The following is a 13,785-nucleotide window of genomic DNA, read 5'->3' as shown; positions in this document are numbered from 1 at the left end:
ACCCCTGGCCGAGCCCCGCCTCACCGGTGCCCCAAACCCGCGCCTGGGACCCTGGCCTGTGCCACCTGAGACCTCCAAGACCCTACTTAAAGGACCCCCAGCCTCCTAACCCCCACCTGTGAACTAAAGGTTCCAAGCCCCTAAGCCTGACCCCTGACCCTCGCCCCGGAAGTCCAGGTGAATACGAAGTTCCGGCTGGATCCCTGGGCTACCGGCTGGTCTGAGGGGGGGCTGGGCGGGGCTTCTCTTCTGGGCGAGTTGGCACCAGCAGGTGAGGCTGCGGGGGCGGTGCCAAACCCAGGGAGGGGCTGGGCCTGGGATCCATCTCAAATGGGGCACCCCCCACCACACAAGGACACGCCTCACAACCTAGCCTTGCACCAATTACCCCACTCATCCCCTCCACTTATTTGGTACCCCATAAGTCCACCGGGGAGCCCCCACAGACCCTCCTTTACCGGCATACCCAATCATACAGGGGACCATGCACCCAAGGGAGCCTGAATTGATTTACCCCCATGTACCCTAACCCCACAAGCACAGGAGACACCCATTCACACTGAATCCTACAAGCAAACCAAGTCCAACAGATGCCACTATCCGGCGTGACCACTCACCATGCCTCATCCGTCCACACAAATAGAAGACCTCACACATAGAGGGGACTTCATGCCCACTGACCCTACCTACATGATCATGCACTCTGAAAGCACCGGGGACTTTCCTTCATATGCTGTAACCCCACGTGTATATCAAGAGTCCATTGCACACCCAGACCCTGCAAGTTCCAACCCCCCACACAGACAAGGACCTCACTCACATATCAGCCGGCACACCTAGTTTGCACATGCAAGCTCTAGTTGTCCCAGTCTGCCCAGTTCTCCCTCAGACCCCCATTGACAACCCCTTCTCATTAGCCCCTGCTCTGTGCTCAGCCATCCCAAGTCAACTCCTCTTGCCTGCCACTCCCACCCCAAGTGTCCATTCTCTGCCATCCTGCCTGAGTCTTTCTACCAGCCAGCCTTCAGTTGCCTCCTGCTCCTTGTCCCTTCTCAACCATTTTTTGTTCTATTTTCATGGTCCCTCCCCATTTCATTAAATTGCTGTCCACTCAGCAACATCGCACAGGTGTGGGTCAGTCCAGCTCTGAGGCAATCACATAGCACTGGCTTCCTGTGCAGTGGAGGAGGTGAGGAGCTCTGGGGCAACAGCGAGAACCCTTACCCTACCCGGAGTAGGTAGGGGAGGCCTCCTAGGGGAGGTGAACTTTTGGGTGAGCCTGGTGGACTAGGGAGAAGGGTGTTGCTTTCAGTATCTGATCACAGCACCCATGAAGGCCAGGATAAGAGGGTCTGTGGGTAGAGAGTGGCCAGGCTCCTGAGCATCCTGTGAGGTACCAAGGCTGCACAGCATGGTTCAGCTCAGAACATCAGAACCTAGTCATCCAGCTGGTGGCCTGGTGGTTTGAGCAGAGATGTAGGCACGACTATAAGTACATCAGAACCTAGTCATCCAGCTGGTGGCCTGGTGGTTTGAGCAGAGATGTAGGTACGAAACATTAGTCCCTGGGACCCCAAAGCACAAGCTACACAAGCTGTGGAGAGGGCCGCCATGTAAAGGTGAAGGGACATGGTCTTGTCATGCATCCCCTCCTGAAGTTGCTGGGAGCAGGCAGCTGGCTGGGAAGTGTATGGGGGGAGGGGTGTCTGAATTCCTACTGCCTACCCAGGCTCCTGGTGGTGTGTAGTGCTCTTCCCTATTGCCCCTGCCTTCTTCCAGGAGAATGAACACCAAGATGTGGGGAACCAGAACTGCATCAGGGAAGTGGCAGATGTCCCACTCTGGATCCAAACCAAGAGCTGCTGCTGGTGAGTGAACCCTTGATCTCCAGAACACCACCACCCAAACACTGACCTGTGAGACCCTCTGCAGCCACCTGGACCTTCCATCTGGGAATGGCCATACCCCCAAGAGTGTTCTTCAGATTTGTTTGCCTGGGTGTGACAGACTGAGGGTTCAGAACTCAGATATCTGCTGCAACCCCTGGCCCTGTGTCTTGTGGCTCTGGGGCTGGGCACAGTGCTCCGATTAACATAGCTTTAGAGCCATGAAGGTGGGAGGAGGGACAGGAGCCAGTGGAAGGAGCTTTGCTGGCTAAAAGAGATTTTGAAAAAGAGCAGGGCTTGATTCCAAATTGGGAAATCTCAGGTAACTACTGTATGTGGTCTACTCTATTCCATTTCCCTGCTCATAGCCACTTCCAGATTGAATGGTGACAGCTCACCTAGACTGGGTCCTGCTAAAGGTCAGTCAGGAAGGGGACCTCCCCATGTCCACCCACTTTCAGCAGTTATCCCTTCCATCCTCTGAGTCCCATTTGTTTTTTGTCATAGCTGCAAACTCCTTCCAGGCTGGATCTCTGGCCCTTTGCATACTGTCTAGTCTACCTGGGGTCTGTTCTTGCTGAGAGAACACCCTACCTACCCAGTCTTAAATGCACCCTCTGAGCTTGGAGTGGGTCTTGCCCAAGCTCTTGGACCCCAGAAAGTTCCTAGGTTTCCAGAAGCTGGTAGGGTAGTGGTGACTCTTCCACATCAAGCCAGGATTAGATCCTGGTTGCCCAAAATAGCCCCAGCGGCGTCTGAGGCTGACACTCCTCCGGGAAGTAGGATAATAGGCACAGGCACCGCGTGCTGCCTCCATGATCTCAAGCCTGGTCTTGAATTGCTGTAAACAGGGGGCAGGGTGGTAGACAAGAAGCTGGCCAGGAACTAGGGGGATGTCCCTCAGTTCTCCTGGTACCACTGTGTACACCGAGGCCCTCCCCTCATGCCTCAGCCAGCACAGTGGCTGCCTGTCCTAGCCCCTGGGCCTAGGTTGCCAGGGTCCTCTGTTGGGATACATCTGTCCCCAAACAGCCCTCCCTGGGTGACCTCTCTCCAACAATCTGGCTTGGTTGGGCCAGCTGTTCTTGGTCTTAGGAGTGCCTTGTGCAACAGGCACTAAGCACCCATTGGCAAATGTGAACATCTGCCAAAGCAGCTAAAGCAGCTTGGCATCTGTAAGATGCTCAAGTGGCCACCTTGCCAACAGACTGTCTGGGCCCCTCCCATTCTCTCCCAGGCCTTACCTGGCCTTGGGTCTGCAGTGTCTCAAGGCCCTCACTCCGGAGCTGCTCCAGGGCCATGGCCAGCTGTAGTCCCTCCATGTGCACCCAAGCCTGTTCCTCCTGTAGCTGCTGCAGCCACAGCTGCTCCTCCTGTAGTTGCTGCAACCACATCTGCTCCTCCTGCCATAGCTGCATCTGCAGCTGGACATGCCTCCTTCGGTCCTCCAGCAGCAGCTGCTCTTGGGCCAGGCACAGCTGGACTTCATGGAGCCTCAGAAGTTCAGGGCCCAGGGCCAGTGCCGGGCCTGTGGCTCCACAGCCCTCCATGTGCTGGGGGAGGGCCAGCACCAGCTCAGACCCCGAAGCAGTGGCCTGCACTGGCTGCTCTGTTCCGGCTGTCCTGGGGTGTCCCTGGGCAGCCGGCTGGGTGCTGGTCACGTGCCCTATAGGGGCCACCCCCACCTGGTCCCATGGGCCCCCTGTGGAAGGGGGCGGGGGCTTGGCCTCTGGGCCCTGTTGCCCCACTTCCCGATGGGCCCGGCCCGCCCTCCTCCCTCGAGGTTTCCGAGCTCGACGTTTCCCAGACATGGCCCTGGCTCCGGCACTTCTTTCACCAGATGTCTGTTGCCCAGGGCCAGGTTCATCAACTGGCACCTCAGTCAGGTGGCTCAGACAGCATCCAAGAGACTATAGTGCGCTGCCCTCTCCCCACTACTCTGGCCCTCTGCTCCTGTGTCCCAGGAGCCCACCCTGCCCCTCAGCTGCGCAGCAGCACTTCGGCTCTGGCCTGTGGGCCTTTCAGGGCCCCACTCCGCTGGGCCAGGTCGAGATGGGAAGTTTATAGGGACTTGGCGGCGTGGCAGCTCAGCCAGACCCAAAAGGCTGACTAACCTGCTGACACAGGGCACAGGACTTTACAGGCCACAGGCCTTGCTGGCCAGACTGGGAGGGAGACAGGGAAACTGGAGGCGGCTCTCAGTTACTAGACCGAGATGCAGGACAACATGCCTGGTCCTGCCTAGGCGGTACTGAGGCCCCCCCACCCCCTTCCCTGGCCACACCCCTGGTCGCGGGAAATTCAAACTGTGGCCACCTGGCTAAGAGCTGCATCCTGGCTACACTGAACCTCAGGACCCAGACACTAGATGGCCATGAAGTCCCCAGCACTTCCTTGGTCCCAGGGCCAGACACACCAGTGTGTACCTGAACTTGCCCTGAGTTTGCCCTCCGTAGAGGGCCCTCACAGTGGTCTCCAGTCATGCTGTGAGCTTTTGAAGACTTTGGGCCTTTGAAAGCCCATACAGGCATGTTAAGGACTGAGATGAGCAGAAAGAGTCTAGTTTTCTCCTAGGTGCAGGGTAGGAGGACTGGCTGACATTCTGGTTGGGATCCAGCAAGTTTCCCATTGAAACAAGGCCTAAGGAGCCCTCATCTGGCCTGCCTTTGAGTTGCCCACATGGGGGTGAGGGTCCAGGACCAGCTCCAACATTGGGGTTCCCCTGGCTTCCTGCTGGGAGGGTGAGGCTGCAACAGGCCTCCTCCCCAGCGTTTTCCCAGCCTCCGGCTGCTGACTCATGTCCAAGCCCAGGGCCCCTTACTGGCTGGACTGGTTTGCCTGGCCCAGCCCAGCCCAGTACACACCCCCTTGCCCAGAAGCCTTCAGAGCAGATGGAGAGCACTTGCCCTGGGAATGTTGCACTTGACAGGGACAGGAGGGACAGGAGGACCAAAGTCCACTGGTCTGGGTGGGGTCAGGTGGGCAGAATGGGGGAGGGGAAGCCAGTATAGTCCTCCTACCTGGGGTGGCAACATGCCCACCCCTGGGCTCACAGGGTCTGTGCTCTGGGTCCCAAATACAGGGGCAGTTCTGCCTCCTGGCCCTCAGAATCACCCTGGCAGGGTGGTATTTGCTGTTGGAGAATGCTGCCTATCTGCTCATTAAAGTTGTCCCGGGGCACCTTGAGGAGGCCGCATAAGGGAGCTCCCCCGCTGCTGTCTCAGATGTTGTCCTATAAATTCCTCCTGAGGTTGAGGTGGGGGTGTTTCACACACTAACCGCACTGACTGCAGCTTTCCTCAGGGATGCCCAGAGGGAACCACCAGCTGCAGAGGAAGACTGGCCAGCAGGTGAGGGGCCCTGAGACCTCTGAGCGCCCAGAAGCTCCTGCAGGTGAGGGCCGAGTGTCCCCATGGGAAAGGGTCTGCCCTAAGCCTCCGCACGCATGATATGCTTGAGTGGGTGCCTACAAAGCGTATGTGTGAATGCATATGTATGAGCTGGGAACCTGCCCAAGGCAAGCCCCGCCTTGTGAGCTCCTCTCCGGCCCCCCACCTTCGCGCAAAGCCTGTCCTGTCTGAGACACCCTGTTCCTCTGCGCCTCCAGCCGTTGGCCTGGTGGGGGTGGAGGCGGCTTCCTTCTGCTCTGTGCAGGACGCTGTCGGATGGCAGAAAAGGAAGCGGACTCTACCTTGGAGAGTCCCCTAGCCCCAGGACAGGTCCGGGGCTTGCTTTCCAGCCTCTAGACGGCTCTGCGCTCTATTTCCGAGGCGCACCTTCAGCTCGGATCTCCTTCTGCGGCCCCTCTCCGCATTCAGTGGCCGCCGAGCCCCCTCTTTAGGTGTTCAGAAGCCCACCAATGGATCTGAACCGAATTCCTGGACACCTTTCTCCTTGGGCCATACTCCCCAGGAACCTACACCCTGCTCCACCCGGCTCACTGGGCTCTTTCCCCTCTTGCTCCTCTGGCTTCCGGGTTTCACTTCTCACCTTGCAGTTCCAGCTGCGCTCCCTTGGCCTCCGCCTCCTACCTGGTTTCTTAGTGGCGAGTTCCTGGAGCAGCCGGAGGCGGTGTGCTTCATGCTGGAGGGTGCTACCTCCTCCATCTGGTACCACTGTCACCTGTCCCCTCCCCTCAGGTCCGGGCTAAGGAGGCTGATCCTTGCCTGGAGGACGAGGTTGGCCACAGAAGGGTCTGTGAAGTACTGCTGGTTGTTTCATAATAGTTGTGCCTGCCTGGTGGACTGAGCTGGATTATGGGTAATGCATGGTAAAGCAGATCCGGAGACATTTAGCAGACAGAATGTTGTGGGGAAGCTGCCCTGGTGCTGGAGATCTGCTTGGAGAGAGAGTAGGGAGCACATGCCAAGCTGGCCCCAGAGTGATGTGCTCAGGCTAGACCAGCACTACTGTGTAAGGCCTGCCTAATCTGTACCTTGACCCTGTGAAACATCCAGTGGTGGGGCCTGCTCTTGGAGGTCAGGGAAGGGAAGGAAGTCTCAGGTGTTCCCATCCTGCTGTCTTGGGAAGTGGGCCTCACAGGGTAGTGTCCCCCCAGCCTTCACAATACGCCAGCTGCTTGGCAGGACCTGGGGTCCTGGCCGTGCTGGCCACCCTGCAGCTGCAACATGGGTCCCTGCTTGGGAGCAAGGGTGCTGGGGTGCTGGGACAGTAGGTGCAGCTGGCAGGAAGGGACCTAAAAGCCAGGAGGATGTCTATTTCAGCCAGAGTACAGGGGCCTCTTCACGTGGAACATGCTGAGTAGAACTGCCGTGTCCAGGTGCAGGTTCGGGGCTGGGTGCAGAGCACTCTGTCCTCTGAGCCACTTTCTGACTCAGGCTTCCTTGTAGAAGGGTCTCCTGGAGTCCCTCACACAGACTGTTGTCACTCTCTGGGCTGTTCCAGGAGGCCACCGGGAGCTTGCTTTTTCTGCCTCCCAGTTGCTGCCTGCAAACCTGCTCTTCACAGCTTTCTGATTATCTGCTGAGCCAATAGCCAGTGTTAGCCAGAGCTGATGGCTTGGTAAATGTGGGTTCAACAGGGACAGTGTCTGGTTTAGATGGGTCTCAAAAGGAGGATACTGGCCAACATCCAAAGGATGGTTATGACATCCACTGTTTGTCATGTAACCCTCTTGGGTGCCCCTCCTCCACAGGGCCATCCCATACCTTTCCCCAGGCTCTGAATCACTGTCTAGTGCTGCTCTTCACTAGTCCCCTCTCAAGCCACCCTTCTTGCCAACAACAGTGTCCACCGGGCTGCCCTTCACTACTGTCATTTGGGACCTCCTGGCAAAGGGGCTGTAGTTGGTGACAGTCAAGTTGAAGTTAATGTCAACATACAGATTGACTAAAGGCCAAGCCCAGGCCATTTTCTCTGCCATCCGCTCCCACTGGAGGTGTTGGTGTCTGAGGGAGAAGGTGGGCAACACTGGGCCTTGGGCTTTGCCCCTTATGCCCTTTCCATCCTCTCTGTCCCATGGCCTGCTGCTGAAAGCTGATGCCAGGAGTCCATGGAGCCACAAACTGGCTTGTGAGGGGACCTGTGGCCTACCAGAAGCCTTCTCTGTCATGGACCATATGGCCTTGCTCTGGAACTTCCCAGGCTTGCCTGGCCCACAGGCACCCTTCTCCCCTTCTTATGAAGTCCCAGTAGCCCCATAGGCCTCAGCCAACACCTCAGTAGCCCTGGAAAGTGACCAGGCCTCTCAGCAAGTGGGCTGGAGCAGCACCCCAGATGGGGGTGTGAGTGGGGGGAGTGGAATGCACCGCTCACATGGCCTTCCTGCCAGACAGAGACTCCAGGTGCAATGATTTCTCTCTCACCTTAGGATGTCTGGGCAGCCTCAGCACTATGAACCTCTAAAGTCGTTTTCCTGGCCCAGCAGGTATGAATGGTCCCTTGGCTGTTTACTCGTGCTACTGTAGTAGTTGTCCTAGGACAGGCACATATTTAGGGTTTTCCATGAATAAAATCATATCATCTACAAACAGAGCTAATTTTACGTCTTCCTTTCCAATTTAGATGCCTTTTATTTCTTTGTCTTGCCTGATTGTTTTGGCGGGGACCATCAGATCCATGTTAAGTAGAAGAGATGAAAGCAGGCATTATTTCTTCCTTAATTATGTGACTTCCCTCTTAGCACTGCTTTTGCTCCATCCCATATGTTTTGGCACACTGTGTTTTGTTTTCATTGGTCTCTAAGTATTTTCCAATTTCCCTTGTGATTTCTTCTTGGAGCCATTGTTGGTTTAGGAGTATGTAGTTTAATTTCCACGGTTTTGTTGTTGAGTCTTCCAGTTTTTCTTCCATTATTGATTTCTAACTTCAGCTCATGGTGGTCAGAGAAGACACTTCATATGCTTTTTTTTTGGTACCAGGGATTGAACTTGGGTCTTTGTGTTTGCAAGGCAGGCCACCAAATCGCTGAGCTAAATCCCTGGCCCTTCATATGCTATTTTAAAAAATCCACTATAGGTCTAGCTCAATGGTAGGAAGCATGCTTAGCACATGCAAGACCCTCGGTTAGATCTCAGCACTGAAAAAACAAAATGAAACAAAACACTGTGACTTAATTTGTGCCCATCATAGGAATTGTGCCACTTGTACTTGAGAAGAGTGTGTACTGCCACTGTGAGGAATGCTGTATGAGCCTGTTAGGTCTGGTTGGTTTATTGTGTTAATTCCTCTATATCTCCATCTATCTTCTGTCTGGTGTTCCGTCCATACTGAAGGAGGATAATAATCTCTAAATATTATTGGAGAATTGTTTATTTCTTTCTCCAATTTTGTTAGAACTTGCCTTTTTTGAGAGAGAGAGAGAGAGAGAGAGAGAGAGAGTCCGCTATGTAGTTTAGGCTGGGCTTGAACTCACTGTGTAGTCCAGGCTGGCCTCGAACTTGTGGCAATCCACCTGCTTTAGCCTTTTGAATGCTGGGATTATAGGTACACACCACATCTAGCTGCTTCATATAGTCTACAGTCCATCATTAGGTGTACATTTATAGTTGGTACACACACACACACACACAATTGTTTTTTTGTATTTTATTTTTTTAAGGTTAACCATTTTATTTATTTACTTATGGTACTGGGGATCGAACTCAGGTCCCTGCACTTGCAAGGCAGACAGCAGAACCACTGAGCTAAATCCCCAGCACAATTGTTTTTTTTTTAGACAGGGTCTCACTATAGTTCAGGCTGGCCTTGAACTCACTATGTAGCCCAGGCTGGCCTTGCTCTCACAGCAATCCTCCTTCCTCTGCCTCCCAAGTGCTGGGATTACAGGCATATGCCACCACACCTGGCTGGTTATTGGTATATATTCTTTTTTTTTTTTTTTTGGTACTGGGGATTGAACTCGGGTCCTTGTGTTTACGAGGCAGGCGGTAGAACCACTGAGCTAAATCCCCAGCCCATTGGTATATATTCTTACAGTATTGAATCTTTTAGGGCTATATAATGTCCTTTATCTCTGTTAAGCTTTTTTTTCCAGTACTGGGCATAGAACTCAGGACCTTGCACTTATGAGGCAGGTATGGTGCCACTGAGCTAAATCCCCTATCCTCTGGTAAACTTTTTTGATTTAAAGTTTATTTTGTCTAATAACATAGCTACCCCTTCTTTCTTTTCACTACTATTTTCTATCTTTTCAACCTGTTTATTTAGGTTCTAAAGTAAGTCTTTTATAATTACCATATACTTGCAGCAATTTTTTTTGTTTGTTTGTTTTTTGAGACAGGGTCTCACTATGTAGTTGAGACTGACCTGGAACTATGTAGCCCAGGCTGGTCTCGAACTTACAGGGATCCTCCTGCCTCAGCCTCCTGAGTGCTGGGATTATAGGCGTGCGCCACCACGCCTGGCTATATTACAGCAATTTTTTGTTTGTTTTCTGAGACAGGGTCTCACTATGTAGTTCAGACTGGCTTTGGTTTTTTTCTTTTTTTGGCACCGTGATTGAACTCAGGACCTTGTACCTTGTGCTTTCCAGGCAGCGGGTGGAACCATTGAGCTAAATCCTTGGTCCTCGGCTGGCTTTGAACTCACTATGTAGCCCAGACTGGCCTTGAACTCATGGCAATCCTCCTGCTTCAGCCTCCCAAATTCTGGGATTATGGGTGTGTGCCACCATGCCTGGCTTCATTTATTTTTCATTTATTATTTCATTTTCATTTATTATTTTACTTTTTTTTTTGAGACAGTACTTTGCCATGTTGCACTAGCTGGTCTTGAACTCCTGGGGTCAAGCATTTCTCTTGCCTCAGTGTTCCAAATAGCTGAGACCACCGGGTACATGCTACTGCAACCAGCCATATCAATTTTTAAAATCCACTAGTCTAGGGGCTGGGGATTTAGCTCAGTGGTTCTGCCACCTGCCCTGCAAGTGCAAGGTCCAGGGTTCAATCCCCAGTACAAAAAAAAAAAAAAAAAAAAAAAAAAAAGAAAGAAAAAAAGAAAGCCACCAACCTTTTATTCTGTAACCTTTGCATTTTATGCAGAGATCAGATAGAGTCCCCATGGTCATGCCCATCCAGACATACCCTGAAGTGTGCTTTACTAATCTGCTAGATATCTCTCAAGCCAATCAAGTTCAAGATGAGTCATCACAGGTGCTAATGCATTTCTCTTCAGATCTCTGAGTAGAAGTAGACAACAAAATGCAGGGCTCAAAGCTCCCTCATGGCTCAGGGCACTCCTGACCAAAGATAAAAGTTCCAGCATGTCACAAATAACAGTTGTAAATCAGGCTTGATTTTGTGCCTTTCCACCAGGAAGCATCAGGCAACTTCCCAGGATGTCCTAGGCCTTGATTAGAATGGCGCAGCACAAGGCATCATGAACTGTCTTTCCTCTTTGCCTGAAGGCCTCAATGGCAGTTCTTGATGTGGATGCAGCAAGGGAGGGAGGAGGAGGTGGAGAGGCCAAGGCAGGACAGGTATGTTTTGCAGGTGTCCTGTGTGGCATCCCTGGGAAGAAGGCTGGTCAGTGAGGGCAGAGAGAGCTTCATCTGTGGTGCCTGTCTCCTGCTTCCTCCTGGCCAAAATTCACTGCACATGGATTTATTTCCTCTACCCTGTTGTCAAGACTTCATCATTTCCTTCCTTGGCCTCCATGGAAGACAGTCCTTAAGCCCTGCTGTGGCACTCTTCAGCTCAGACACTGTTGGTGGGGGGACCTAGAGATGGCCTTCAGGGCTCTAAGATGTCAGTGATGTTTCTGAGGCCCCAGTGACCTGGTATATGCTAGCACAGCCACTGCAAGAAGAAACACAGCTCACCATGCCTTGCACTACCCATTCTAATCAAGGCCTAGGGCATCCTGGGAAGTTCCCTGATGCCTCCTGCTGGGAACTCCCAGGTGCCTGTTCCATTGCCTTTGCGAGGGCTGGCCAGCGTACAAGGAAGGAAGGGATGAATGGAGCACAGTGAGCAACCAGGACATCTCCTGGCAGCATAAATGTCTGGGGCCTGAGCCAGGGCTGGGGAACTCAAGGCCCAGGAACCTGTTGGCTCCCCATGCAGATGTCCCAGCCTCTGGCCTGGAGCAGGGCCCAGGGGAAGCACCCTCAGATCATTTCCTTTGACCTAGGATTTAATCCCTAGTGCTGGAAAACAAAAACAAAAAATGCTGCTTTAGAGTTATACAATTTATTTGTGTATACTAGGTTATATTCAGAAAACTTCCTAGGCTTGCTTATTAAATTTAATAATTTATGAACAGACCCTCCCCATTTTAGGCAGGGTCTCATTATGTTGCCCAGGCTGTCCTCAAATTTGAGGTAACCCTGTCTCAGCCTCCCAAATGCTGGGATTGCAAGTGTGCACCAAAATGGCTGTTTTGGATTTTTGTGTGCTTAACTATGATTTGCAAATAAAGACAACTTTGTTTTCTTATTTTTCCTCCTCACCCTCCTCCTCATCATCATCCATCCTTTTTATTATGTTGGCTAGGACCTGAAAAATGTTGTTTAAAAGAAATGGGTATAATACATTAACAATGGGCACAGTAATAATGAGTATTCTTGTCTCATTACTAATTCTAAAAATAATGCTTTTAACTTCCCACCATTATATGGCACATTTGCCAAAGATTTTGGTGTCTACCCTCTATTAGATTAAGGAAGGTTCCTTTCATTCCTAGTGTCTGAAGATTTTTAAAAATAATAAAATGTAGGGCCTGGGATTTAGCCCAGTGGTGTCTCACCTGCCTTGCAATGCAAGGTCCTGAGTTTGATCCCCAGTACCAAAAAATAAATAAAAAATTTAAAAGGTTGATATTTGTTAAGAGCTTCTTCTGTTTCTATAAAGAGGATGATGTGCTAAATTACTCTACCTGTCTGACAGACACTGTGGTCCCAGTTTCTCAAAATGACTGTGGTGGGCAGGGATGCAGTGAATGCCCCCTTTTGGAAAAGGGAAGTTCACATAGTCATATCCATTTAAGGTTCTAGTCTCCTCCTGGTCCTGGGTAGTCCCTCTTCCCTGGAACTGGATTTATTTCTGTGCCCCCAAGAAGGTCCTTTGTCTCAACTTTTCTGTGCCCGGGCTTTCTCTCAATGGAAAGTTTTTCCTTCCTCTGCCCACTTTTGGCTCTGTCACTCTCTTCAGTTTCATCTGCCAGCAGATATAACCCTCATTTTTGTGGAGACTCCTCTCATTCATTCTGGGTATACAGGCTTATCAGGCTTTGTGGGAGAGTCATGCCATTTTGTCCAGTGAAAGAATCAATCAAATCCCACTTTGACCTGCTCAGACCTTTTAACAATTGGGGTGGTGCTGTCTCCTTCTCTTAATCCTTAATATAAGTCTGAGTTTTATTTGGCATTTTTCACTTCAAGACTGTGGCCTTTAATCCTGATATGTCAAGTTCATTGGACTAAGAAATGCCTAGCAGATAAGTAAAGCACACTCTGGTTGTCTGGGTGGACCATGGAGGTGTGACCTTGGGTATTATATTTGTTCTCTCATCCCTTCCTCTCTGGCACTGTTCCCCTGCTCTGCCTCCTGGCTACCATGAACTAAGCAGCTTTGCTCTGCCCATCCCTTCTGCCATGATGTTCCTGCCTTAGAGCCAGTTAACCATGGACTGAATCCCCTGAGACCATGAGCCATATTAAAATTCTCCTGTAAATTGTGGACATTAGGGATTATGTCTCTAATGGGAAAGATGACTAATACAAAGTCCATCTAAGAATTAGCCTTTACTGTTTGTTTTCCTAACAACTCTTTCAGCGTCTGTCCTTCCAGAATGGGGGCTTAGTGGAGGTTTCCAAGGTCATGGGAGGTGGAAAACTTCATATCAAGACCTAGGTCCTTTCTCCTCCTTTAGTTCCCACCCCTAGAACCTCTGTCTTTGGTCTCTTTTGGTGGATTATTCTGGCTCGAGGTTCATAGATTTTGAGAACAGTCTGGGGTATGTGCAGGGCCCACCACCAGGTTAACCTGGAGCTGGGGGCACACCTGGCATGGCTGAGGCCTGGCAGCTGTAGGAATGACAGCTTGGAGGGGAGTAGTGGTGTTCATGTGAGTCTTCTCCCCACCCCAGGGCCAAGCGTAGAGGACCAAGCAGCCACTCTCATCCAGTGTGCCTTTCAGCGGTACCTGGCAAGGAAGGAGCTGGCTCGCCGTCGGCTGGAGCGCCAGGATTACCTGGAGCAGATGAAGAAACTGCAGAGGGAGGTGAGCCGTTAGGCAGCCGCAGGGCCCGCGGAGGGAGAATGTCTGAATCAGGATAGGGGTGGTGGGGCTACTCTATCTGGGCTGGAGGGAACAGTAAACCCAGGGCTGCCGACAGTGACCTCTGGCCATACCTCGCAGGCCTACCTGGCCTCGGTGCGCCAGGAGCAGGAAGCGGCACGGCGGCGGCGCGAGAAGGAGGAGGCGGTGCGGCGCGAGCG

General features: G+C 52.1%; 2 protein-coding genes across 5 annotated transcripts in view; one reads left to right on the top strand and one right to left on the bottom strand.

The window, feature by feature from the left end:
• Fam83h (family with sequence similarity 83 member H) overlaps positions 1-3,439 on the bottom strand; it is a 12,710-nt gene extending 9,271 nt beyond the window's left edge. The window contains exon 1 of one of the 2 annotated variants that reach the window (XM_033760835.1): positions 3,131-3,439. In XM_033760835.1, the coding sequence (XP_033616726.1) occupies positions 3,131-3,436 (306 nt within the window). In that variant the 5' untranslated portion in view covers positions 3,437-3,439. Of the gene's footprint in view, positions 1-116; positions 170-3,130 lie in introns of those variants that run through there. The other variant, XM_010630607.2, reaches the window with a different exon arrangement.
• The window catches only part of Iqank1 (IQ motif and ankyrin repeat containing 1), a 23,294-nt gene continuing 9,698 nt past the window's right edge, over positions 190-13,785 (top strand). For 2 of the 3 annotated variants that reach the window (XM_010630612.3, XM_010630609.2), the window contains exons 1-5: positions 190-271; positions 1,116-1,189; positions 1,780-1,868; positions 5,190-5,279; positions 13,434-13,567. In XM_010630612.3, the coding sequence (XP_010628914.1) occupies positions 1,784-1,868; positions 5,190-5,279; positions 13,434-13,567 (309 nt within the window). In that variant the 5' untranslated portion in view covers positions 190-271; positions 1,116-1,189; positions 1,780-1,783. The remainder of the gene's footprint in view (positions 272-1,115; positions 1,190-1,779; positions 1,869-5,189; positions 5,280-13,433; positions 13,568-13,785) is intronic. The other variant, XM_010630611.3, reaches the window with a different exon arrangement.

Source organism: Fukomys damarensis, unplaced genomic scaffold (assembly GCF_012274545.1).
Source record: "Fukomys damarensis isolate Sample0158 unplaced genomic scaffold, DMR_v1.0_HiC HiC_scaffold_5, whole genome shotgun sequence".
NCBI lineage: Eukaryota > Metazoa > Chordata > Mammalia > Rodentia > Bathyergidae > Fukomys > Fukomys damarensis.
Note: the sequence above shows the minus strand (reverse complement) of the source record. Positions and strands in the feature narration are given on the sequence as shown.